This window comes from Aureobasidium subglaciale (assembly GCF_000721755.1).
Source record: "Aureobasidium subglaciale EXF-2481 unplaced genomic scaffold scaffold_17, whole genome shotgun sequence".
NCBI classification, from domain to species: domain Eukaryota; kingdom Fungi; phylum Ascomycota; class Dothideomycetes; order Dothideales; family Saccotheciaceae; genus Aureobasidium; species Aureobasidium subglaciale.
Genome location: NW_013566978.1, coordinates 337,414 through 361,442, shown reverse-complemented (window position 1 = coordinate 361,442; position 24,029 = coordinate 337,414). Strand labels below are relative to the sequence as shown.

General features: G+C 49.1%; 10 protein-coding genes across 10 annotated transcripts; 5 read left to right on the top strand and 5 right to left on the bottom strand.

The window, feature by feature from the left end:
* Positions 1 to 147: 147 nt before the first annotated feature.
* Positions 148 to 676, top strand: AUEXF2481DRAFT_31382 (uncharacterized protein; the record flags this gene model as incomplete). The annotated part of the gene is made up of 2 exons (XM_013486318.1): positions 148 to 333; positions 464 to 676. The coding sequence occupies 2 exons, from the start codon at positions 148 to 150 to the stop codon at positions 674 to 676; spliced, it is 399 nt and encodes a 132-aa protein (XP_013341772.1).
* Positions 677 to 1,154: 478 nt separating this feature from the next.
* On the bottom strand, positions 1,155 to 2,529 carry AUEXF2481DRAFT_31381 (uncharacterized protein; the record flags this gene model as incomplete). Its single annotated transcript, XM_013486317.1, has 2 exons — positions 1,155 to 1,322; positions 1,381 to 2,529. The coding sequence occupies 2 exons, from the start codon at positions 2,527 to 2,529 to the stop codon at positions 1,155 to 1,157; spliced, it is 1,317 nt and encodes a 438-aa protein (XP_013341771.1).
* Positions 2,530 to 2,843: 314 nt separating this feature from the next.
* On the bottom strand, positions 2,844 to 4,667 carry AUEXF2481DRAFT_47637 (uncharacterized protein; the record flags this gene model as incomplete). The annotated part of the gene is made up of 5 exons (XM_013486390.1): positions 2,844 to 3,460; positions 3,509 to 4,064; positions 4,114 to 4,332; positions 4,377 to 4,429; positions 4,547 to 4,667. The coding sequence occupies 5 exons, from the start codon at positions 4,665 to 4,667 to the stop codon at positions 2,844 to 2,846; spliced, it is 1,566 nt and encodes a 521-aa protein (XP_013341844.1).
* A 556-nt stretch (positions 4,668 to 5,223) lies between these two features.
* On the top strand, positions 5,224 to 7,647 carry AUEXF2481DRAFT_31379 (uncharacterized protein; the record flags this gene model as incomplete). The annotated part of the gene is made up of 6 exons (XM_013486316.1): positions 5,224 to 5,300; positions 5,377 to 5,506; positions 5,600 to 5,652; positions 5,705 to 6,147; positions 6,195 to 7,090; positions 7,147 to 7,647. 6 exons carry the CDS (start codon positions 5,224 to 5,226, stop codon positions 7,645 to 7,647), a joined length of 2,100 nt encoding a protein of 699 aa, XP_013341770.1.
* Positions 7,648 to 7,887: 240 nt separating this feature from the next.
* Positions 7,888 to 9,277, bottom strand: AUEXF2481DRAFT_67720 (uncharacterized protein; the record flags this gene model as incomplete). The annotated part of the gene is made up of 2 exons (XM_013486414.1): positions 7,888 to 8,896; positions 9,066 to 9,277. 2 exons carry the CDS (start codon positions 9,275 to 9,277, stop codon positions 7,888 to 7,890), a joined length of 1,221 nt encoding a protein of 406 aa, XP_013341868.1.
* A 1,388-nt stretch (positions 9,278 to 10,665) lies between these two features.
* Positions 10,666 to 11,517, top strand: AUEXF2481DRAFT_42085 (uncharacterized protein). Its single transcript, XM_013486365.1, has one exon. It carries the CDS (start codon positions 11,159 to 11,161, stop codon positions 11,414 to 11,416), a length of 258 nt encoding a protein of 85 aa, XP_013341819.1. The 5' UTR covers positions 10,666 to 11,158; the 3' UTR covers positions 11,417 to 11,517.
* Positions 11,518 to 12,637: 1,120 nt separating this feature from the next.
* AUEXF2481DRAFT_42084 (uncharacterized protein) lies at positions 12,638 to 13,343 on the bottom strand. The gene has a single exon (XM_013486364.1). The coding sequence runs from the start codon at positions 13,095 to 13,097 to the stop codon at positions 12,693 to 12,695; it is 405 nt and encodes a 134-aa protein (XP_013341818.1). The 5' UTR covers positions 13,098 to 13,343; the 3' UTR covers positions 12,638 to 12,692.
* A 3,075-nt stretch (positions 13,344 to 16,418) lies between these two features.
* Positions 16,419 to 18,115, top strand: AUEXF2481DRAFT_338624 (uncharacterized protein). Its single transcript, XM_013486462.1, has 3 exons — positions 16,419 to 16,758; positions 16,813 to 17,108; positions 17,157 to 18,115. The coding sequence occupies exons 1-3, from the start codon at positions 16,558 to 16,560 to the stop codon at positions 18,016 to 18,018; spliced, it is 1,359 nt and encodes a 452-aa protein (XP_013341916.1). The 5' UTR covers positions 16,419 to 16,557; the 3' UTR covers positions 18,019 to 18,115.
* Positions 18,116 to 19,546: 1,431 nt separating this feature from the next.
* AUEXF2481DRAFT_99643 (uncharacterized protein) lies at positions 19,547 to 21,236 on the top strand. Its single transcript, XM_013486461.1, has 4 exons — positions 19,547 to 19,909; positions 19,978 to 20,060; positions 20,118 to 20,466; positions 20,526 to 21,236. Exons 1-4 carry the CDS (start codon positions 19,858 to 19,860, stop codon positions 21,155 to 21,157), a joined length of 1,116 nt encoding a protein of 371 aa, XP_013341915.1. The 5' UTR covers positions 19,547 to 19,857; the 3' UTR covers positions 21,158 to 21,236.
* On the bottom strand, positions 21,204 to 22,454 carry AUEXF2481DRAFT_338214 (uncharacterized protein). The gene is made up of 2 exons (XM_013486460.1): positions 21,863 to 22,454; positions 21,204 to 21,558 (listed from the first exon to the last, which is right to left on the bottom strand). Exons 1-2 carry the CDS (start codon positions 22,218 to 22,220, stop codon positions 21,251 to 21,253), a joined length of 666 nt encoding a protein of 221 aa, XP_013341914.1. The 5' UTR covers positions 22,221 to 22,454; the 3' UTR covers positions 21,204 to 21,250.
* Between the last annotated feature and the right edge of the window lie 1,575 nt (positions 22,455 to 24,029).

Genomic DNA, 24,029 nt, shown 5'->3' with positions numbered 1-24,029 from the left:
TCACTGTTCAAGTTCTCACAACACCACCACACAACCACTCACAACAAGCCAAGAACCTCTGCGCAAACAATCACTACACTCTGAATTCCACGAACTCACACACGCGGATATACGAACAGAAACAGAACAAACGGCAGAAAGACAACAATGAAACTCCTAACCCTCAACTTCCTCACCTGCGCACGCAAAGCTTGTAAACAAGAACCTGCAGCATTCCCCCTACACCCCCGCGATGCAGAACTCGAGAGTGTGGAAATCGAAATGAATGCAGAGTTTTTGATCAATGTGTTGCCGAGACTTGAGTGGAAGGCTGTGAGGAGTTTGGGTGAAGAGGTGAGTTTTTGAGCATTTGCTTTTGCCCCCCTTGTCTACTTCTGCAAAGGTAGAACGGGGGGAGGAAACGAGTAAAAAAAGGAGATGTAAAAAGGATATAAAAAGCTAATAAAGGTTTGTCGCAACACAGCTCGGTCTCCCAACCCTCCCGGAACAAGCACCAGAAGCTTCAGATTTACTGGAAAAAGATACACGAGAACCTACACAAACACTTAGGGATTTACATGCATTGCTTGTGGAGACGAGTGTCGCGAATGGAAAATTGGTCTGTGGACATTGTGGGCATGAGTATGCTGTCAAGGAAGGGATTGCGAATTTTTTGCTGCCTAGTCATTTGGTTTGAGTGGTAGCAAGAGAAAGATAAAGATGGGGGAAGAAGGATAGAAAGAGGAAGAGGGGAAGGGAAGACACAACATGCATATACAGGGATGGCTATACGATCGGAGGAATAAGAAGCAGGAGAGGTCAGAGAAATACTGGCATTGCGAGGATGATGCTAGGTCATGGCTTGCACGATATCGCCCAGTCAGACAAGGCACAAGATCAGCATGGGTCTTGCTCTTGCTCAAGTCAGAGAGTGGCTTCAAGCGCATCGAACGGAAAAGAGAGCACGAAGGCCATAGCAGATGATTGCAGAAAGAGCTCCAATGACTTCTTAATTGGTACTATCAAAACTTCAAAAAACACAGCCCTCTCTCTTGGCCATCAGATCACGCCACGATTGCTCCTTCCCACCAAGACCTATACGCCATCGCTCAAAAGGAAAACAGAATACTAAAAGGGGTAAAAACCACCCAACGTTTAAGAAACAACCACCCTCATCACTTGATATGAACATCAATGCAATCCATGTCTGAAATGTCAGTATCCTTGACAAGACCTTCCGGCGGCTCCAGTCTTTCGCCGTCAAACTCGAGGAAGATTTTGCGTTCTGCATCGAGTTTGAAACTTCGCCTCGCTGCATTGATCATCTTGACAAAAGTCGTGCTCTGTAGGGCTGTTATTAGTAGATACTCCAAGGATTGGTAGATGGAGGACTAGACTTACCGGCCGTACTTTGATCTTGATGTCCGAGTGACCTTTTGCTTTGAGTGTGATTTTGATCAGAGGCTCTTCGACTGCGGCTTCGCCATCCACTGCAGGTGTACCCTCTGCACTGCCATGTCTTCCGTCTGTACCTGCAGCACTACTGAGGTACTTTTTCGGCTTTGATGCAGCTGCCTTTTTGTCCTTGAGTTCTTGCCATGCTTCCTCCGTCACGGCCTCGATGTGAATTTTCTCTGCATGCTCGTCGTCGGTATTTGCGAAAGGGCCATTGGTCATGATACGGCCGAACGAGTCGACTTTGATACCCAGACTGCGGACGGTAGTGACATCATAGACCCTCCGTAGCTTGAAGATGAAGAAGATTCGACTTGCTATTGATGACTCTAGTGACTGCTTGCTAAGCCAGGCTTCGCGTACGACTTGTAGATCTTGAGATAGTTTTCGGGAAACGATCAAAGGACCGGTACCGGGCAACGGCGATGTGATGAGGAGTTTGACGGTCGGATCATGAGCACCCATTTCACTTCGTTCTCGCTCCTCTCTCCGTCTCTTCTCACGTGCTTGTCGGGCGTATTCGCGCATCTCCGGGTCTGAGTAGTATACGGCGTCCAAGTCGGCATCTGGATCTTCTGCGGCGGGTGTAGGTTCGAGACTCGTAGTGTTGGACGGGAAGTTGTTGCCGGTGGCATTGCTGTGGCTGACAGGCTCGTCTTCGTCCGAATCGTCGAGTAGTTCTATAACAGCCTCCTGCCGCGGTCTTGGTTTTTGTGGTGTAGGAGCTATCGCAAAGCTTTCCGAGCCGGCAGACGCTTGTACTGATTCCTTTCTCCCTGACTCCTTGTTCTTGGTGCTTGTGGAGAGCTCTGCGCCATCCTCATCGCTTATGCGCCTGCGCTTGCCCGCTCGCGACTCTTCGTCCTTTGTCTCACTCGTTTGACTCCGCCTCAGAACATCCTTGTCGCTCTTCTTACGTTGACGTTGGCGCTGGCGGTCCTCGACGAGCTCGTTGAAAGTATTCGAATGACTGAAAAGATCGGTTGCTTCTTCCGGTTTGGCAGTCGGATCTGGGGATGCTGATGCGGCGGCTGGGGCAGCTGAAGCCCACGTTGGGCGTTTGAACAACGATCGCCTGGGTTTGCCGTCCGCCATGGGAACGAGTCGAGTCTCCGCTCGTGCTTGGTATAAGAATTGGTTGGTCTGCGCAGACAGCAGCAAGGACTCGAGCTTGTCTTGATCAAAAGTGACGGATGCGCTTTGTCTTTTGACTTTGCGGGGTTGTCACACATTGCCTGTTTGAGCTTGACATGTCTCACGCTCCTTCTTCTCTTTCAACTTTCTGTCTCTCTCTCTCTCCTCTCCACTACTGCGATAGGGTCGTTCCTTCATCCTCTGTCTTCTGAAAGTCATGCTCATTAATTCGTTCTAGTCATGTCCCAGATCTAAAGTCTATGGTCTAATCCTGTCTATGCAGTTCCCTTTTCTCCACCTTTGGCCTCCTGCTCCATTCTGCTGATAAACTTCGACTTGAGTCGAATCAGATGCCCGTACTTGTAAAACACAAACGGAATGGGAATGATGAGCACTTCCAACAAACCGAGAAGTGTACCTTGCCAGTGTGGTCCGAGGGCATTGTACATAGCCGGACCAGCCAATGGCAGTGTACCTCCGGCAATAGTACGGGTCAACACATTGCCAGCCATGGCTGATGCTGCGTACATGCCGTAACTACGTCCAATGTAGTTGGATCCGTAAATGAAGGTTGCTGTTGTTCCTGCTCCGAAAGGGATACCCGAGAGGATCGGCCAGATGTAGTGCACATTCGGCGTGCAAGTCCAAGCAAACATCAAGCCACCGATGGGCACCAAGATGGCACCGATACACACGATGAACACTGGTGATTCGGGAGTTGGCTTCCCGTTGACATCAAGCTTTCTTCGCTGCACCATCTTCCTGAGGAGTGGCTCGCACACAATCACCAATACATTGCCAACACCGATGCCGAGATATGCAAGTCCGGTATGACCAGTCGACCAGCCACGAAGTCCTTCAAATACTCTTGGGTAGATGACGAATGTCAAGTCTATGAAATGTCAGCAATATTCACGACATTGAGCGAAGTTGTACTTACAGTTCATCGAATACACGATCAAGATGTAAAGGTCCCAAAACCAGAGAATGGGCTCAGTAGCAGTGAGGTATATCGGTCGCCAGAGCGATGCTCCAAGCAATGGCAAGAATGCCCGCTTCTCATCATGCTTGCTCCACCACTGATCATCTCCGGTCTCCTTTCTCATCTTCTCCGCGCGACGCCTGAGGAGAGTAGGGCCATATGTCTCGGGGACAGTCGCCATCAAGACGAAAGAAACGCCAGCCAGGATCAATGTCAACCAGTGGATCCATCGCCAGCCCAGGTTGTCGAACACGAAGCCGCCGACCAATGGCCCGATCACGGGTCCATTCATTAATCCTAAACACCACATACTGAACGTGAACGCTCTGTGCTTGTCTGTCGAGACATCATTGATTGTACCAGGTGAGTTTGATACGACCGAGCATCCGACCATTGCTGCGAAGAAGCGACACACGAGCACGGCCGCGATGTCGTTGGCAATGGCACACGGGAAGATGAAGAACATGAATGCGAAAAGCGTCAAGATGTATACCGGTCGTCGTCCGAACATTTCCTGAGAGGCGTCAGCAATGTTCAAGCGAAGAGACTGTCGTCATGCTCACACTAAGCGGAGCCCAGATCATGCTTCCAGCAGCCATACCAAACAAGTATGTCGTCAGACCCAGGAGGGACACTGTTGAGTTGGGTACATCAAGATCGGCGGTCATGCTGTGTGCACCTGAGATGCCGGACGTATACGCAGACGAGTACAAGACACTATCCGACAAATCAGCACCGGTACCAGCAACAAGCATCGACGTCAAAAGACTTACACTGTACAACTCGCAAATGTGCAAGCGAAGATTGTGTGTGCCTTCTTCCACACCGACCAAGTCTTAGGGTTCTCAACATCGTGTTCTTCCCACTTTACCTCGTACTCTGGATCAAAGAAATCAGAGTGTGATCTTGGTGGAGGTTGAATGCTTCTAGACGCGGTAGGCTCGAGGTCTGCGAATGCAACGGTGTGGTCGTTTTGACTGTCTGGGCTTTCCTCACGCTTGATCGATCTCAGCGACGCGCTTGAAGAGCTCGCTGAACTCCAGGAGGTCTCGTGTTTCTCCTTGACCTCGGTCTCGTACGGTTCTGTCGCTGGTTGCGACTTCTCTGATGGATCCATGTCGAAGGTCGATAGTCAGATTGTGGATCGTTTCTCAGATGGTGTAGTACTGGCAGATGCCTGTAATTGTGAGATAAGATGAGGCTGATAACCTCGGGACTGGTTCAAGATAGATGTAATTCTATTGCAATGTATTGCTGTGAATATAGATTGTACATTCAATCTCTATATCTAATTTGAAGAAAGACAACTCGATATCTCATCATCGGAATAATAGCCGTGTTCAAGGGTTGGGATATTTTCCATATCCCCAATTCTGATACCATTTGATCCCACGGCGAATCACAGACGTCAAAACTTGACTTCTTCCCTGCCATCTCTGCCCTCATACGATAGAACTCGCGATAACACGAGCATCGAATACGGAAGCCGGCCCGGCTTTCAGCGCTTGAGCAAGGAAATCGCAAAGAAGAATTTATCTTGGCGTGGCATGTCCGGATAGACACGGACCGGGCAGCAGGCTTCTGCGACACCGGCCTGCCTCCCGTACACAGATTGACAGAGACACAAGGCCGGCACACCGGACCGCCCTGTCCCTCAACATCATCCAATAGGTATGGAGAGCAATGTGCAGCAAACGCCGGAGAGCGGGCGGCCTCCTAAGCGCGTCTCTCAAGCATGTGAAGCCTGCCGGTACGTAACGATTCGTCCCTGGAGCTACTCTAAGCATCCCTTGGTGTTGGCCTTTAAATTGACGCGTCGAATACAGTCGCAAGAAGTCGCGATGTCCCGGGGAGAAGCCTGCGTGCTCGCTATGCGCAAGGTTGAAACAGCATTGTGTATATGCGGATGATGGCTCTATACCTGAGGTTAGGTCGGCCGCCATCGAGCGACGAATGGTATGTTCATCTCCGCAGCCTAGATTACCATAAAAGCTTGTCGCGTCTTGCTATTGTTAACCCTCTACGACTTTGTACTGACGCATCTTGAAGAATGCTCGTTTCTCTGAGTTGGAAAATAGACTTGAGTCTTTGCTGAAAAACATGTTTGTGAACTCATGTCTTTGCTCGATGACGGCGTTGCTAATTTGGAAAAAGACCTGGCACGCCACCAACAATACTGCCACGGACTCCACTCGAGTCTCTCGCCGAGAGCTCGCGAGCATCCCCTAGAGTGCCGCCCTCGAGGAGGAGATCATTAGAGACATCTGATGGCACTACCCCTTCTGGCTTACAGATACCGCATGAGCCCACTCGTCTTGAGGTAGCAGTGCCCATCCTCTTGAGGAAATGGAACTGCCAACCTATTCCATTGTTTCATCCCAATCTGGAGAAGGACTATCCAACAAGAGGATCAGAACTTCAGTTCGCTATACTTGCAATGGCGGGTCGCCTCAACGCACGAGGTCAAGAAGTTGATGATTGGTGCGAGGCAAATGCCCACCGTGCGAGAGAACTAGCGCTGGGGAGAGTACTCGCTGGAGATGTTAGGTTGAGTACGATACAAGCATTTGTCTTGTTATCGTTCTTGGACTTTACAAGTATGTGAACTGCTATGCTCAGTTGGACCTGTGGCTAATTTTGACAGACGACAATGGGCAACGATCACATCTCTTCCTTGTCAACGCCATCTCTCTCGCTCAAACTTCTGGCCTTCTCGACCCGCAAGTAGTCATCAACAACTCTGTCGAACTCGAGGAGAGGCGGCGTTGCTTTTGGAGCATCGCCATCATGGAAAATATGTTCAACCTTCAGACTCTGACGTTAGGTGCCAAAAGCATCACTTACCATGCTTCCTTCAAACCTGTCAGCCCGAACGCGACATCCAGAGGAGAGCTCGTGTCGCCATCTTCGCAGAACATTGTAGCAGACGGTCCGGTCCCCGGTATCATCATCAACACACTGCCAATGTTCGACATCTTCAAGAAGGCTGCCAAGTACGTCACCGACACAAAGAACGGCTTGCTCCCACATCCGCCATGGCAGCAGCAATCAGATTATGCCGCAATCCAAGCAGAGCTTCTAGAGCTGGAGTCCAACTTCTATCCGGAGTATCGTTTTGACAGGACAAAGATGACACAGCATTCGAAAGAGGCAATTGAGCAGAACTGGGCCTTCTGGAGCTGTTGGCTGGTCAATCAATTCATGTACCACACGATTCACATGCTGCTGAATCATCCGTTTCTCATCTCGCTACGCATTGCAGCAGCAGGAAGATGCCCAAGAACCTTCAGTCAGTCGTCATCTGATCAAGTAGTGGTACATTCGAACTGGATCATTCGTCTATTGGACCTACTCGAGGAGAAAGAAGTCAATGTTTCCGACCCATTTCTGGCTTACTGCATCTCTGTCGCCAATACAGTGTTCATTCACTACCGCAATGCAGAAATACAGAGTTTGCGACAGAACGCAGAAAAGGGGTTGTTCAAGGGTCGTCAAGAACTTGGAGAACTCTCATCACTGCTGAAGAATGTTGAACGCATGGTAAGCTGCAAAAGCTCTGTAGGAAATGAGCGAAATGAAACTGACATGAGTTAAAGAGAAAAGCGCTGGACAGGCTGGAAGCAATGGATACATCACGCCGTTCAACAAGTCCTCAACCCTCAGCCTCGGGTGGTAGTAAACAAGATCTCCTCTGGGATATTCTAATCTTCCACTCGCCAAGCCGTGCCATAGCCATCGGACAAGGACTCTTCAGCAAAGACTTTGCCGCACCCGCCACCGAAGCTGTAACAAGAGACAACACTTCGATGATCCGACCAACTCCTTCGACAGTACAGAATATCACTCCCGCAGATGGCTTCCAGAGTTCTATCGGCCCCTCGTTTGCGAGACCTCTACCTACACCCGCTGCTCCTACTGCTATGGCCGCAACACCTGGTCAACAACCTACTTTCATGCCTGGAGTTGCACAATTTCCTACTCCTGCTGATCCAAACTACATGGCTTTTAACGACCAGAATCTTGCTGCCATTACTGAGTTCTTGGATCAAAATTCTGGTAGAATGTTCAATGAATGGTGGGACTTTGGAGATCTGTAGAGTTTGTGTGGGATGTTGAGATTATGTACATTCTAGTTCGTGGTATCTTAGTTCTTGATCTGTGCTTGTTGAATAGCCGTTATGTGTATGAAAGAAGGGGATGAGAAGAGCATGAAAAAGCTTCAATCCAAAACCCATGCGTTGATGCAATTTTCCAATTGATCCAAAGAGTGCTTTTCTCATGTGAAATGCGGAAAGAGAAGCGGAAAAGAAATATGGCAGACACCAGAAGCAGCTGTCTTAAGGCTGGCTGGGCCAAATCTGGTCAGCAATACCTCTGACGAGCTGCAACTTCTTGCGCATATCCTCGTACTCGAGAGAGTTGCCCTCAGCGTGAGAAGCGAAACCACACTGCGGCGACACACCAACACGCTGCAGAGCCTCCTCTCTGGACTGACCATTACCCTCGGCAATGAAATCAGCAGCCTGATACACACGCTGCACCATCTTCTCCTTGTCCTCGAGCTCAGGGAACTTGCTAGTAACGACACCAAGAATGACATTTTTGTTCTTGGGCAGATGCTTCAAGGGCTCAAAGCCACCAGCACGAGCAGTGTCGTACTCGAGGTAATAAGTATCGACATTGAGATCCTTGAACAGCTTTGAGGCAATGTTGTCGTAAGCACCCTCGCTGAAATGACGGCTTCCCATGTAGTTTCCACGGCAGAGATGGATGCCCAAATGCATACCGGCAGGGCGCTCGAAACAGGCATTGTAGAACTTCACATAGGCGTCGAACATTTCGTCGGCGGTCTTGACGTTTCCCTTGTCTGCTGCCCAGCCGGTGAGCATGGCTTCGGAGCAGAAGTAGGCGAGGTTAGGGTCGTCGATTTGGATGTTGCGGATGCCGGCTTCGTGCAACAGTTTCAACTCTGTCTGATATGCCTTTGCGACATCGGCAAAGTACTCCTCATCATTTGCGTAGACTTCCTTGGGGTAAGCACGACCAGCACGGTAGCGGAAATGGTACCATGAAGGAGAAATAACAGTAATCTTAATGTTCTTCCACTCGGCTTCGGGGACATTGGCCTTCATGACTTCGAGCTCGCGGGCATTGCTGGAGTGGCCGGGATGCTGGATCTTGGCTACACAGACGGTTACGGCGTTGGGGATCTCCTTGGCTTCCAGGAAGGACTTTACATCTGGTGCGTAGTCGCGGAACATGGAGGCGTCGTAGCCCTTGAGGACGCCGAGTTGGCGGTCCTCCATGCCGTGAAGCTCTTCGAAGAAAGTACCCCAGAACATGTGTCTTTTGTCATCATGTTAGAACAATGTCGCAACATTTTCCGCGTCATTTTTCGTGGGTTGATAGCAACGACAAGATTGGAGAGAAAGTTGAAATGTGATGAGATGACGTAGGACAGACTTGAGAAGGAGCGCAAGCCATGAAACAATTGAAGCAAGAAAAGCACCCATACCTGGTGTACTCTCCACTCGAGACAGCGTGGAAACCACAATCCCTCTGAAGCTTGACAACCTCAGTGACAGACTTGTCCTCAATTGGCTTCAACTCATCAGCATCAGCCTTGCCAGCGGCAACAGCATAACGCTTCTGCACAAGCTCATCAGGACGAAGCAGCGAGCCAACATGCTCAGCTCTGAAAGGTGGGCTTCTCTTAGCAGCAGACATTTTTGTGTATTGTTGTTGATCGATGGTATAATGTCTCAACAGCAACAGAAGGGCGATGAGAAAGGGAGAGGGGAAATTTGTTTCGCCCTTTGGTACACTGCCCCGCCGCAATATAACTCCAAAGAGGTTCGAGACGGGTTGAGAGGGTAGTGACCCCACCAAGCCCCACGGCCGGCCTCGGGCAAGATTGGCGCGCTCACCGCCTGGCAGACCGCTGCGCTTGCTATCATTCCAACAAATGCCAACTTGAGCACATACGGCCTATTGGACGTCGTCGCTAGTTGACGTGTCGTCGAAGACCTAAGTCAGGATGATTGTTCGACTTTTTGGTCGCTAAAATCCTAGATCACGAAGTTTCGCTTTCGACGATGTGTTCAAGAGATGAGACAGTGAAAACCATCGAGAGGTTCTACTGGCAGCTGCAGAGACATCCTTACCTCGACGAACATGCACTCAAGATATCTCCAGCGGATGGCTGGATCTGTATCGATGGGGACAAGTCCAGAGAACTCGGAAAGAGCGACGCAGTTGTTGATCTACTGCGTCGACATCAATATGAGCAGCGACCTGGCTGTCACCTGCGCGATGTAAGTTATCGAGTGAGTAGCTATGGCCATCGCCAAGCCATTACATCTATATCACGACTGGTGACTCCAGATTTGGATCTCAGGTTTCACCGCGGACTCAGTCTAAGCTATCTTAGTGTCGTGGAAAGTGCCCTCCATCTTGTCCTCTATGAAAGGATCAAGGAGATTTCGTAAGGCAGTATTAACACACCTCGAGAAGTCCTAGATCGCCAACTACCGTCAAAATATAGGCCATAGTACCATGTTCTATCCTACCTTGGGGTTAACGGCTCCGCTGGCGTTGCCAAACTCATTGCTAGGGTAATCGCATATCCTCACGAAGTCAGTACGCGCATATTGCTTTTACGAACACTGGCCGACTCACAGGTGTTTTTATGTCAAGCTCCACTCCCTAGTGGAGAGCTCAGATATACGTCGCTGATCCAGTGCACCCGAACGATCTAGAGAGAAGAAGGGATTCTAGCATTGTACGGAGGAATTACACCTCACATATTTCGCGCTGTGCCTTCGGCTGCAATAACGCTTAGTGTATATGAGGCGGTCCTCCACTATCTTCGATAAAGGTAGCATTTCAGGGGTTACTGTCAGGCGTAGATTTCGAGCGGCCTCGTAAAGAAGTCGAAGTCGATCTTGTGATAGGTTGAAGCTGTTGAAAGCCTCACCCACCAAACAGCGCGATATATTTGCACAATCTTATCGAACAAGCACATACGGCCACAGTCAGCTGAAAACTGGGCATCCCGTCCGCTCTGCCATACATAAGCAGTTGAACGGCAGATTAGTACTACGGTGGGTGACCACGTGGGAATCCCTGCTGCTGTATGTTTTGATTTGTTTTGCTCTCCACGAAAACAACAGTGTCTCTAAACTTGGTTGTTTTCGTCACTTTATCTTCCAATTAATCGGCGCTTGCTCAGTCCTTACCGTACGATCAGCCAAGAATCATGGTCTAGGAAGTGATAATGATTCTTCCGCTCTACTGTTTGGCTGGCGCTTTACTCCCACGCTATTGGCGACAATCTGCGGAATCCTCGTAGCATCTATGCTTAACGATGTTCGTAGGACAGAGGTCTTATTGGCATGGCTAATAGAGGGCCAAGATATAGTTACTACGTGTGCTGCGCGAGTGACAGGGATCCCGGTGACGCTGCAATCGGTTATTAGAGTAATCAAGAATGGGTGGAGAGTTCTTATGACGGCTATTATGGAGATATGCAGATGACGATGACGGCGAAATTCATTGTGGGACAACCACTTGCGGAACTATACCAGCCAAATCCACCCGGAAACAACAATGACCCGCCCTTATTTATTTGGCCAGAACCACCCGCATTTCAGAATGGTCAACTGTACGCCATTCGTAGAACATACAAATGCGTCTGTCAAAGCAGATTTGCAAACCGGCTTTGTTCATAGCTACGAGATACTCGGACCACCACAAAACACGACTCAAGCCTGGAATCTGGAGGTCATAGATTTGAATACGAATGAAGCGGACAATGGCGAACAAGAGCATCTCATTCGAGACAGTCGATACAACGAGCGGAGTTAAGACCGATCGAGTTAATGATCTTGCATGCCATGCTGACTTGCTTTGTCGAGCTCTTTCCTCACGGTTTCAGCCAGTCTCCATTGTGTCCTCTGTCTTTCTGCACAACTTCGATTCTGATTGTTCTGCTTTTTGTGCGATGCATATATCTAAGAGCGAAATGGCTCTTTTTTGTTCTTTCACAAAAGACAAGAGTGTATCGTTCCACTGGCTTAAGAATCATTGATTCGTCAAGTCTGCCTTCTATCTACACTTCTTGATCATATGCAGGGTACCACTTATGCTCATGCGGAGAAGCTGGTTGAAAATGTGATCAATGCTGAGAAGGATCAGGATGATTCGATGGTCTACATATTTGAGATGTGGTGAATGTGGGTTACATCGAGGGGAGAAGTTGTCATGTAAATGTATTGGTAAGGAGCCCTTTGTATTTAAGGGCCATGTCTACTGGCTAGTGCTCGAAGACAGATAGATCTTTGGTCTTCACTATGGAACCCTGCATCATAGAGAGCCCATTTGTTCCTATTTGATTACGTCTTCCTGTGCCCCGGTCAACTTGCTTCCTGCTGCGGTTCGTTCAACAAATATTCGGAATTTTCGCACTCGTGTTTCCATTTGCAGACTCTGCTTCAACACCCTCGTCGAAGCCTCAAATGATAGACATCGTTTTCGGCGAACTGGATGGCGTTAAGACCTGCTCGAATCTTGTCGAAACTCGTCGCTTCAGAGTCGCCGCTGAAGATTGGACCTGACTTGGAGCTTCTGACGTCGCTCAAGAAGCAAGAGTTGGGTCTACCTTCTTGCATCCACATGACCTCTTTGAATGCCAGTGTATGGCTACTCATCCAGAAGAATGCATGGTGAAAGGTACAATCCCTCGTTTCAAGTCACCATGGTGGTCTCTTGAGGCAAGCGAATATTTGTTTCAAACCCGCAATAGTGACTCTACATTCGACGAGTATCAACGTTCTCGTACCCAATTGATACCTCAAGGCTCTTGCAATATCGCAAAGGTGGACCACTTGTTCGATGCCCGTGCATCTGGAACACGTCCTATTCTCAGTGATGCTCACCTCCAAAGTTGGTGCATGTTCTCGAGTTCGATCGATACTGGGAAAGTCAAGACGTAAGCTGTACTTTATGCCAGAGATGTCGGCGCGGCGAAGAAGGGTCAGTGTGCCAACCACATACTCCAGAACCAAGGGACATCTGGGCGGCAATTGTCGAGCGTCGAAAGCGAAGCACCGAACGAGAGCTTACAGCGGTATTGCGTTCATCATCAGTGCAATATCTCGTTCACTTTGTGGTAAGACGTGTAGATGTTTAGTGCCGGATGGTAGCAGAGGATACTAAGGTCAAAGCAGTGTCCATGGAGGGAGAGCTTGGTAAAGACATGTGCCAGAAGCTTTTCACACTTGTCCTGGTGGACTAACGGACCTTCTTTTGTCGAAGCCATACATTTCTTGACGTACGGACCAAAAGTGGGATGTGAGACGATGTGAATGAGTCGCTGAATACCAGAAAGAGAAGCTTCGAAGTATGTTTCTGTGATAAATGCCGCGATGAAATGTTTGTGAGTGATCAAGACCGGGTGTTTGCAGGTGAGGCGTATAGCGGGCAAATCTCCATCCGGTAGGAAGTCGGCAGTGCGCACAAGGAGTTCATTCGGTAGTCTGAGCAACATGAATACGATTGATGACGGATGGTGAGAGGCGGCAGAAGATGCAGAAGAAGCAAGGTGTGGGTGTGTGATGCGTCTAGATGATTGGGGATCGTATGGATGGTGTTGGAGTGTTGCTTGAGGATAAATGCGTCGGAGTTGGGATGATGACTCGGAGTGATGAATCGAGGCAACGAAAAGCTATAAATTTGGCGCTCAACTGCTTGACGTGAAAGTTGTGTCGCAACTCAATCGCAGAGGAAGGCAGGCGTGCTTGATCGATAAGAGTCTGACGCGCGAAGTGGGAGTAGACGCTCACTGAGCTGCTTGTATTTTTTTTTGGTGCGTGCGCAATCAAAAAAGAGACAAATGACACTCAGCTTGACGCTCTGCGCCCGCGATTGACGCGAAGCAGCTGTCACTTACTCGAACTCAACAGGAAGGATTTCACTACTTTCATGCGTTCACTTGATCACGAGCAGAGAAGTGCAATGCTGATGGCTCCTACCTTACACACTTGCACGTCAATCTGACACCTTCATCTTGCTATCTATACAGGTGCTACACCTACCTCAATAGTTACCCGACTTCAAAGCTTCCCAATGACTATATGGCATTGGACTTCCGACTCGATCAGAAAGTGAACGAAGTGCTCGAGTGAAAATGGTATTGAGGAAGGTTGGAGAAGGGGCCAGGGAACATCTCTTGGCGCTTTGTTGCATGACCCTGACTCGGTGCAAACACATAAAACAAGATCTCCAGGGTAAGTTTCATGATTTGACTCGTCCAAGCAACAGGCAGAACCCAGATGAGGGTCTGAGTAATATTAGCTAGTCCGAATCAGAAGTCATCTTGACACTTGCAGACAGTGCTGTACCGAATCAAGTAGACAACAGCTCGTTCGCCTCTGCATCAAGGATACATACCAGAGTCTAGCCGGATCCGTCGAGCCTCTTACCCATAAGCGTATCTCTCTGTACACAAAGCAGGTGCGTCGTCATCGTTATATCGTGAATGAAAACCTTGGCCGACGCATGTTTCCAGTGAGGGCATTGCCAGTGTCAATAAGCCGAGACAGGCCCACGATCTGTAAGACCTGACTGTAGAGACGACTGTAGTTCTTGGTCACTACGATTTTTATGTGGCCGAGGACTCAAGGCCTCGTCCTCCACGGATGACTTCTCGCTTGGGATGCGAATAAGGCTTCTGCCCAAAAATCTACCAAACAACTATGCATTCGCAATCGTGTTTGGGGTCGAGTTTCAACTGTGACTAAAACATAGACGATCACGGGCCGGCCAAGGAGATTCCTGTGCTTACAAATCTTGGCCATGTACGAGATGATTCGAGGTAACATCATGACAAGGCAAATAAGGTCATGTTCCTCAGTTGCTGCAGTCTGTAGCCCCACGAACACAGTACCGATTCTTTGTCCAAGCGTCCTTGTCCGTAGGGAGTCATGAGTTCAGTGTAACTCGATGTATGGATCGCAATCAATTCTTGGTCTGGTGCAGAACGGCGTCAAAGAGTCGTCGCTAGGCTCAACATCCGAAGAGACCACTTTATGTGGTCGAAGCAACCAGTGAATCGCGCTGATGAACCCCTGCACAGCATGTCCTGTGGATGGCGTATTACGCACGACTCGACAATGCAGACGCGTCGCTTCCCGAGCCAGAACACAAGAGGCTGTCACAGTCATGTCGTTCGCGGCGCCAGGTTCCCGGAGTCCGTTGAATTCCACGTGGACACAGGTCCGGCTGTAAAACAGGGCGTCAGACAATGAACCCATCTTACGAGGCGCTGGACGTGTCAATCGCAAGGCCGAAACAGCGGATCCGAAGCCTGTACTCCTCTACGCTTGCCAAGCACGGAGCATATTCGAACAGTCAAATACCTCAAAGATTGCGCTCGAGTCCAGAAACATCAATAATTTGGTGTAGCTTGATTATTGGCGGGACAAACGGTTTGGGACCTCAAGACTCGTCCGAACTGACCCATGAGGCATGTTTCAATGGCCGGTAATCTGCGCGCTCCGGATTGCATAGAGAGTGTTTGAACGAGCTTTACAATGCATTCCATAGATCTGACTTTCGTTGTGAAATTCGACGCAGGGATCTATGCGTCGAGTCGTACATTGTCGGTCGTTTCTCTCCAATCGACAGACATGAATGAGATACTAAGATGAAAGATTTACCGCCCACACATGACTCGCGTCCTCCTCGACAGGATTACTCAGCTGCTGGCCCCACACAATGGAAACAGACATCGACCAATCATTTGTCTGACTCTCATTTGGTTTTTGTGTCCATGATTCATTCCAAACTTCGAGACATGCCCTGACGTTCAACTATAGAACCCTTTCCATGCTCATGTCGCCAAATTCGTCGAAACGAAGAAAGGACATCGCGCTTGCAGTAGGACAAGCAGTTTTGCTTGTGGTGCTGCAGCTGTTGAGTGTAGGGATGCTTCGCCGGCCCTTTTCGTCCAGCATTCCGGGCGTACCTTCCCCATGCCACGTGGTGACGCTGGCTTCATTTATCTTAATTTGTTTTACTTTGCCAACGTCCCGGCAGATGGGAAGAGATCTGTTGAATCTGTCTCTTCAGACGACATGCCTTCGCTCACCAGAAGACGTCACAACTGACATATCACCCTAAAACATTGAGCCATCCCCTGCAACACAATCGGGACTCTACTGTTTGTGTACCGTCTGACAATGTAGATCACAGCGGGGACATGCCGACGGCGTGCAGCAGCGAGGCTGGCGGCACACCAGCCATGATTGCTGTCACGACTCGACGACAAAGTCATGTATGCTTACGTGCGCTACAATCATGCAAATAAACGGCGTCCGGAAATGGAACAGAAGTCCATATCAGACCTCTTTCGCGAACCTCTCTCTCGCCGAAAATTGCTCGCTTCGAGTCTGCTTTCACACTTTTTCACTGCAAGGCACACCTAAGCTTTTCTTGGATGTTTCTCCCTGGCTGAACCGTTATTCATAGCATGCCCTGCAGATAATAGTCCAGTACTTGGTGTAACGAGCAGATCCCCCAAGCTGATGTCGCCCCACGGCAGGCCCTTGCTTCACGAAGTCGGGTCACGTCTGACTGCTGAGTGCCCGCGGTAACACATGCTTGCAGGCCAATCACGTCTCGGAACAAACGACCTTGTGGTGCTATGACCTTGCCTATATCCGTTCTCATCTCAACCCCACGATGGGATCACCCGTAGCTGGCTGGTGCTACGGGCCTGTGCGATAACCTTAACCAAAAACCTCGACACGGCACCTCGATAACCTCCCCGAAAGCCCTCGACTAATAAAATGTAAGGCCACCTCATCCTGCAGATCCTTGCTTTTCGATCATCTCCTTCCGCCAAAACTATACATTGTCAATCGTCCCTGCTTTTCTCTTCTGCTTCTTTCCTCTTCGCCGCCGAAAGGCTCTGGTACTCGACTATCTAATTACACATAACTACAAGGATGAAGTTGCCGCCGACCGATATACTGGTCAATTGGCCAATACCGAATTATGAGGATCCCGAGACTCAAGGACTACCACTTATAGTCGTCGATGTGATCTTCATGGCTCTCATAAGCTTGGCCGTTCCCCTTCGTCTCTATGGTCGATACACAAATAAAGGACGCTTAGGCTGGGACGACTTCAATATGGCCATTGCATATGTAAGACTTACCTTTATTCTGATTGATGTATACCAAAAACTAATCATCGGGTAGCTTCTAGCTCTCGCGCTTGGCATTGTCGTCATCCTCGCCAATGTGAGATACCAATGGGATCGCCATCTATGGGACGTCGAGTTTACAATGTTCCAAGACGCATCCATCGTCGCTCTACTGACGAAAGTGTTTTTCACGCTTGCTGGCTCGTTTGCACGCGCGTCTCTCATTTGTTTCTACTTCCGCCTCATCAAAGACACTGGATACAGCTTGTTCAAATACATTCTCTGGGCAGCATTTGTGTACAATCTTGCCATTGGCATTGCGTTCCTCATTCTTGCAATCTTTCTTTGCTCGTAAGTTTGCGCTTTGCACCAACTCGACATACTCTAACAATTTCATAGGCCCGTCGAGTCTTACTGGGTATTCCCAATGATGGACAATGCCAAATGCTTGGATGAAGGCCCTGTGACTTTGGTTGCTGGCGTGCTCAATTGCATCTCGGACTTGACGGTCACTCTACTACCGATTCCTATCATCATGGGACTTAATATGCCTTTCAAGCAAAGACTTGGAGTAGTGAGCTTGCTGTCTATGGGTCTTGTTGTTACCGTTGCAGGTGTCGTACGCACCTACTACATCTGGAGAACATTGATGGCCACTTATGACGAGACCTGGGATTCGATGCCGCTTTTCATCTGCGCAATAGTGGAAATTGACCTGGCAATTCTCTGTGGATGCGCTCCAGCACTGAAGCCTCTTTTTGCTCCCATGATCTCTCATGTCTCTGAGATGATCAGCACTGTGACCGGAAGTGGCAGCAACTCAACTCGTGGTACCAGACTCCAGGACACCACAATCACCCGATCTACTGTGATCTCCCAGCACAATCGCAAGAAGTCCAATAGAGAGGAAGAAGGCGACAAGATCCCAATGCACTTCGTCACCGTTGATGGCCGTGTAAGCGACGACAGCGATGAGTCAAGCGACCATTACCACGCCACCAGCATGCCTGCTTCACACTCTTCTACCCCGTCAAGAGGGCCACGACGATCTGGCTCGCGCGCATCAAGCCAACGTACCATGTTACCGCACCGTGAAGGCAGCACAACGAGCTGGGACGCCGAAGGAGGCGCCGAGAATGAAGATCACGTCCCTGAGATCCAGGTCTTACCTCGTAGACATGGAGCAGAGCCCGATGTGGAAAGAGGCAACTACAACACAGACTGGCGCGTAAGCAAAGGCGTCAAGGCCGGTTGGATCTGAGATTCGCTCGTCACATCGTAATTACATCTAATCACGGGTTGGGAAGATAGACCTGCTGGATGGGCTATCTTTTCTTCTCTCTCACGACTGTCACGAACTTGCATATATCCCTACCACAAGCATTTTGAGGAGCAACCAAAAGGAAAGCACGTCATCAGAAATCGCAACGGTACACCTAATGTAGATAAACAGCATGCATGCATCAAAAGATCTCGATTTTCATATTTTCCGTTCTCCCTCTGATCCTGAAATGCAATCGATGAACGATGTAAGACATTTGAAATACCTGTATTCAACACTCGCACGTAACAAGCCTCTGCGAGTGACGAAATCTCGCAGTCGGAGCGAGAAGAAGTCCACGTAGACGAGCCCACCTGTCAATTCATCACCACAACTCCCGTCCAAACCATACCACCGTTTCCACTTGCCTCTTTTTGCAAAGGAGAATACGTCGACGTTTGAGCCTTTCGCCGTTTGGGTTCCAGAATGAGTTCAATCCACTTTCTTCGGTTCATGAGAAAAGACTAATACCGTTAGAAGGCTACACATGACTCGAGGTGTAGGGGCTCGCTCCGCCGTGTACCGCGCTAGAGCTCAGCCAGGAGTGGTCCGGGTATAGGAAGATGGAAGACGGCAAATGATCGGTGTAGATGAAATAGGAAGGTGCGATCGCAATTACTCTGCTCTGTTGATTGTTGAAATCGGTATCGCGTTCCAGCCAAAGTGGAAGACGCACAATCAAGTGGCGGAGCTTGTATCATCGAAGCAACATTCTTGGTATCAAGTTCGTAGTAAAATCGCATGACAGACGACGCACTTTGACTATGAGAAGCTGGTTTTGACCGGCTGAAGTAGGGTTTGTTTCAATCAATCGATCTTCGCGGTGCCATTTTGCGTGATTCAGTACAGCTTGCGATCTTTCTGCTGCTTGGTGATGTTAAGAATATCCTGTTACAGCAACTACCAGAGCGGTCGCAAGAGCAGGTTCCGTAACCTTGTCGACTGTCGAATAATGTATTCTGTGCATGCAGGGATATTTGGTTTGAGGAGCATCTCCAAGAGTGGACGCGTTATGATCGAGGACGATGAAAAGGCCCTGCCCCTGGGCTTACCTGTCTAGAGTATATCAATACTGTACGTGATTCGTGCCATGTCGTGGCTTTGATGCATATCATCAATAATGATGCCAATGCATTTCAACAGCCTGATAGAGACTGTCGGTCGAGTCTGCAGACAAGTGTGCTGTTTTTCCCGGGCGCTTTCGTGAAGTTAGTGGAAGCGCCTCACGACTGCTGCAACTATGCCACCCGGATACGATATCACAATACAATATGCGGCGAATGCGGAGTATCGTGACATTGCACATCAAGAAAGACAAGTGCTGGCCAAACCTGCCAGCCTGATCTTGAACGACGCCCTTGGCATCATTATGATCACATCTCAGCTCAGCCAAGATGATGGCCATATATGTTGACCAACAACTGAGCTTCTCGACTGGCTTCTAGCCGTCCCAGCAACGCCTGAAAGAGCTCGACCCAGGATTCATCTGGCAGCTGCGTCGAGACAGAGATCGAATTGGCCATAGAGCAGTCCTCGTACGTCATGGAATGCGGTGGCCTGAAGAATGGCAGTCGCATTTGTGTTCATGCTCATTCGGAGGAGCCGCATAACATGACTCGTAATGAAGAAGCAGTACAGTACTACGTCAGTGACCCGCAGCTCCTTGCTAGGGCCGAGCCTCAACATAGATAATCGACGTCTTCTCCAAAACCTCCTCAAAAATCATCTTGCTGGCAAGACACGGAGCTCAAAATACGAACGACAAGACGCATATTAGATATGACTGACTCAATGACTCGCCTGCGAATTGGCATAATCGGTGCTGGAGAAGGTTAGTATGCAACGGATGTGCATGACATCAAGCATGCGTGCTAGTACTGAGCTGATATCAAACATCAGTAACTCAAATCATCCATCTACCTACCTTGTGCCAACTCTCGCACCTTTACAAGTTCACAGCGATCTGTGATTTATCCAGAAAGGTTTGCCAATTCCATGGCAAGACCATCCCGCATGTTGGCTGACCAGTATGATTGCAGAATGCAGAACATTGCGCAGCAAAGTATCACATCCCGAAGGTCACCACAGATCCTCAGGAGATCATCAACAGCCCGGATGTGGATATTGTCTTCATCTCAGTCTCGGACGAGTTCCACGAGCCATACGCTATTGCAGCACTCGAAGCACAGAAGAATGTGTTCATTGAGAAGCCAATCACCCTTTCGATGCAATCTGCTCAGCGCATCATTGATGCTGAGAAGAAGTCGAAGGGTCGCGTATGGGTAGGATATATGAGACGCCACAGTCGCACCTTCACAGACGCTTTCAAGCGTGAGCTCGAATCCATCCCGAAGATCCTTTATGCTAGATCTCGCGACTTCTCAGGACGTGAGTCTTGATGCTTTTGCTCTTGCCCTACCAAAAAGGCGATGCTGACAAATCTACAGCAAATGGCAAATTTACCTCGCAATCAGGCACTTTCCCTGTTAAGAACACAGATTTCCCACGCTCAGCAGGGGCTGAGCGAAACAAGAGAGTGGATGCCCTTCTCAAAGAAGCGTTTGGCGGCGAGCCGACTCCCGAACAGGTCAAATATGCCCGCTTCTTGGGTAGTCTAGGAAGCCACGACCTATCTCTCATGAGAGAAGCTCTTGGCTTCCCCGAAGACGTCACTGCCGTCACCGTCAACGAGCCTTTCTACACCGCAACATTCAAGTGCCGTAACAAGTCAGGCGACCCCTTCTTCGTAACCTATGAATCAGGCATCGACGGTGTGCCGGAGTTTGATGCTCATCTCGCTGTATATGGCGAAAACAAGCGTGTTACGATCTTCTACGATTCTCCATACATCAAGACACAAAAGCCCGTCATGGTTAGAGTGCAAGAAGTCAATGATGCTGGTGAGGTACAGACTAGAGAGATCATCAGCTCTTTTGAAGATGCGTTTGCTACCGAGTTTCAGGATATGCATGATTGCTTGGTCAATGGCAAGGAGATCAAGACGAGTGCGGAGGATGCCATCAATGAGCTCAAGTTGTATGATCTGATGTATGCCAAGTATGCTGAGACCAGCAAATAAGGATAGCATAATGTTCACTCTTCATTGTCCTTTTCCTTGACCTTCTCCTCGATCTTCTCCTTTCCCTTGCCCTTTGCAGAGAACACGAGCTCTTCATGCTTTTTTTCCCTCCACCTTGACTTCCTCATCAAACGAGAATGAAGGTAATTCCTTACTCATCTTTCTCATATTCTCCAATCCATCATCCTCTGCCTCTTCCTCTCTGTCTCCCCATCTTCTCTTCTTGCGTGCTTCTGTGCTTCTCTGATGCTTGTCACGGGCTCTTTGGATACCAGGGTGGGGACGCTGGAGAGGCTGGAGACCGGCATTGCGTTCGAGTTGCTTGCGGTGGGTTTCGCGGTCTCCGATGTTGAAGACTTTTTGGTAGAGGGTCGTTTGAGCGGCGGCATAGACTTTGTCGTCTGAAATAAGGGGTTAGTCGAGAGAAGATGACAGGGTCATGCTCCCCGTGCTTTTGGAGAGTGATTTCGGTGGTGGGAGGTGCTGTAGGACAGGGGCTGTGCAAATGCAGGATGATTTTGAGAGTTGATGAGGATGGTAAGGAAGAGAGCTCATTTGACGGTCTCTCGGTGAACAGCTTTGAGGATCTGAAAAATGATTCTGCCTTTTTACAGCCCCTTGATTGAGTAGACGCTGGTGCTGAGAGAAAAAGTCCGATGTGCCGCTATTTGAAGTGCATGAAGAAAGTGAAGAAAAATCGCTTACCCATGTCGCCATCCTTCAAATTCACAACACCCGTCTTTGTGACGCCGTCACGAAACTTGCCATCTGCGTAACCCTGCATGAGCTTGACAAGCTCAGCAGCATCGATGGGCCACTTCGACAAGCAGGTCCAGATTGCCCATCGCTCGGGTGTGGGATCGCCAGAGTCCTTTCTTCTCCAGTGATCGTGCAGGAGGTTGATGACTTTTACACACTCGTTTAGAAACGAGGGAAGGAAGGCTGATGGTTGTGATTTTAGCCACTCCTTGACGATGAGGGAGTCAGAGGGGTTGCACCAGAGTATCGAGTCGGTGAAGAGGTATGTAAAGGGCTGTTGTCGAGTTGATGAGGTTGATGCCATGATTGCGATTTTGTAATGATCAAGATTGGTTTTTTAATATTTGTGGTATATGAATGGGACTTGCGCGGCAATGAATAAGAAAACTTTTACTGCGATTTTTGGAAGGCGACGGACGCAATGAATTGGAAGCGAATATTGTTGATGAATGTCTATTGTTGTGTTGTCGACAAATCAATGGGTCCTATTCGCGATACCATCCTGTGCCTAGATCATATTCTTCGCACAGCATGAATGGAATATGGTCTGCTGTAGTGTGAGTTCTCTTTGTTAGCTAAATAGATGAATGGTAGTGTTGCCAGTGTCTATAACATGTCTCAGACATTCTCGACGCAGGCAATGCAAAAAGAGCAGCAGCAAGCCACGAATCGAATCCAGAATCTCCTACCCAGCACAACAACACCAGAACTCTTACCTTACCTCTCACAACAAAAGATACACCTCCACCTGCCAATTGATCTGTCTCTACAAGGTGCAAAAAGATTGTTTAGAAGACTCATTGGCGCCAGTAGTCCTAATCGGGTTATTGGCAGCTCCAAGAGCACTCCTGAGTGGTCTCCCTATCACCCGCCGCTGGCGCCAGTCGTCCTAATCGGGTCCTTGGCAGCTCCAGAGCGTGTAATATAAAGGTGGCTTGCCGCTTGCGCTAATCAACCATTTTTTCCTTACGATAAGCTGCCAATGAAGGTGGTATATAATCCTTGGGCTCAACTTCAAAAGTCTTGGCATTTACTCGCGCGAGTCTGTCAATGGCTGTGTTCGTCGCCCCTCTACCATCGCTGGTTGGAACTGTACAAGAGGCCAGCATACCTTTGCTTATCCTTTGTTGTTGCCGTGTCTTGTTGATCTTGAGATCCTCGTCTGAGCCGAAGCACTATGGCTATTCATGCCTCCAGGTCTTGTCGCAGGCTTGTCGAATTGGTATGGCATCTTCGATCGTCGAGCATTGATGGTTACGAGCAATTTCCCAGGCTCCCAGTGGTCTAGTTTGAGTTCTCAGTGTATCCTAGAGCTACAGTAAGTAGTAGACCAGTCTGACACTGCCATCTTTGCAGGGGCTATACCAGACTCCAGTGTCATGATCCAATCGCACATCCAAGAAGGGAATCCCACAATCACCGTTCGGCCAGAGTGTTCGTCCAGGAGTAAGATGACATGTCAGTCTCAGTCCAAGTAGAGTAGCAAAGGATATCCCTCCTTCCTGGTAAAATCAGTCTCCTATACCCTGGAAGCCACCAATCCAGCTCTGCTCCCCAAGACCCTATGCCGTCAGTCACAAACGTGAAGACCAGTCGTCAGTGCTTTGAGCCATCTTAGTCAACACAATCACCCCAGCCGTTCAATCCCCTGCATCTATCATCAAACTCGTAATCAAGTATGCCATCAACAAGGAATGAAAACGATTCAAGAAGTGTAGTCAAAAATATCCCCCTCCCAAACGCCTCCCCACATCCGTGCACCTCCGACATCCAAATAGAACTGCTAGCAGCAAAACAACCAATGGAAAAATAACAAAGCTTTTTTTTTTCTTCTTCCAGAAGAGAGCCTAAGGTAGGCGTATCGATCATACCGGAGGATCCAAGGTTCTTCCCCCCTGACCCAAGGTGCAAAAAAATTGATTACTTTACTCTTTACCCTTTTTTTTTCTTGACAGCTCTGGGATCACGCCTGGCTGGTCATCAGAATTGGAAAAGCAGACTAGTGAGGTTGGGAAGAATGCAACGTTCAATTACAGTCAAAGTGTGCTGCTTCTCGCAGTAGTCGATCAAATCACATGGTACATGCGGCTCACAAACACCCATCAAGGTCATT

Bases quoted from the DNA above. Each gene is read 5' to 3' on its own strand.
- AUEXF2481DRAFT_42085 (XM_013486365.1), top strand. From the start codon at position 11,159: ATGACCCGCCCTTATTTATTTGGCCAGAACCACCCGCATTTCAGAATG.
- AUEXF2481DRAFT_42084 (XM_013486364.1), bottom strand. From the start codon at position 13,097: ATGTTGCTCAGACTACCGAATGAACTCCTTGTGCGCACTGCCGACTTC.
- AUEXF2481DRAFT_338624 (XM_013486462.1), top strand. From the start codon at position 16,558: ATGAAGTTGCCGCCGACCGATATACTGGTCAATTGGCCAATACCGAAT. The intron at 16,759-16,812 runs GTAAGACTTACC...ATCATCGGGTAG, and splicing joins TCAATATGGCCATTGCATAT to CTTCTAGCTCTCGCGCTTGG. The intron at 17,109-17,156 runs GTAAGTTTGCGC...ACAATTTCATAG, and splicing joins CTTGCAATCTTTCTTTGCTC to GCCCGTCGAGTCTTACTGGG.
- AUEXF2481DRAFT_99643 (XM_013486461.1), top strand. From the start codon at position 19,858: ATGACTGACTCAATGACTCGCCTGCGAATTGGCATAATCGGTGCTGGA. The intron at 20,061-20,117 runs GTTTGCCAATTC...GTATGATTGCAG, and splicing joins TCTGTGATTTATCCAGAAAG to AATGCAGAACATTGCGCAGC. The intron at 20,467-20,525 runs GTGAGTCTTGAT...ACAAATCTACAG, and splicing joins ATCTCGCGACTTCTCAGGAC to CAAATGGCAAATTTACCTCG.
- AUEXF2481DRAFT_338214 (XM_013486460.1), bottom strand. From the start codon at position 22,220: ATGGCATCAACCTCATCAACTCGACAACAGCCCTTTACATACCTCTTC. The intron at 21,559-21,862 runs GTAAGCGATTTT...CCCTTATTTCAG, and splicing joins TTTGAAGGATGGCGACATGG to ACGACAAAGTCTATGCCGCC.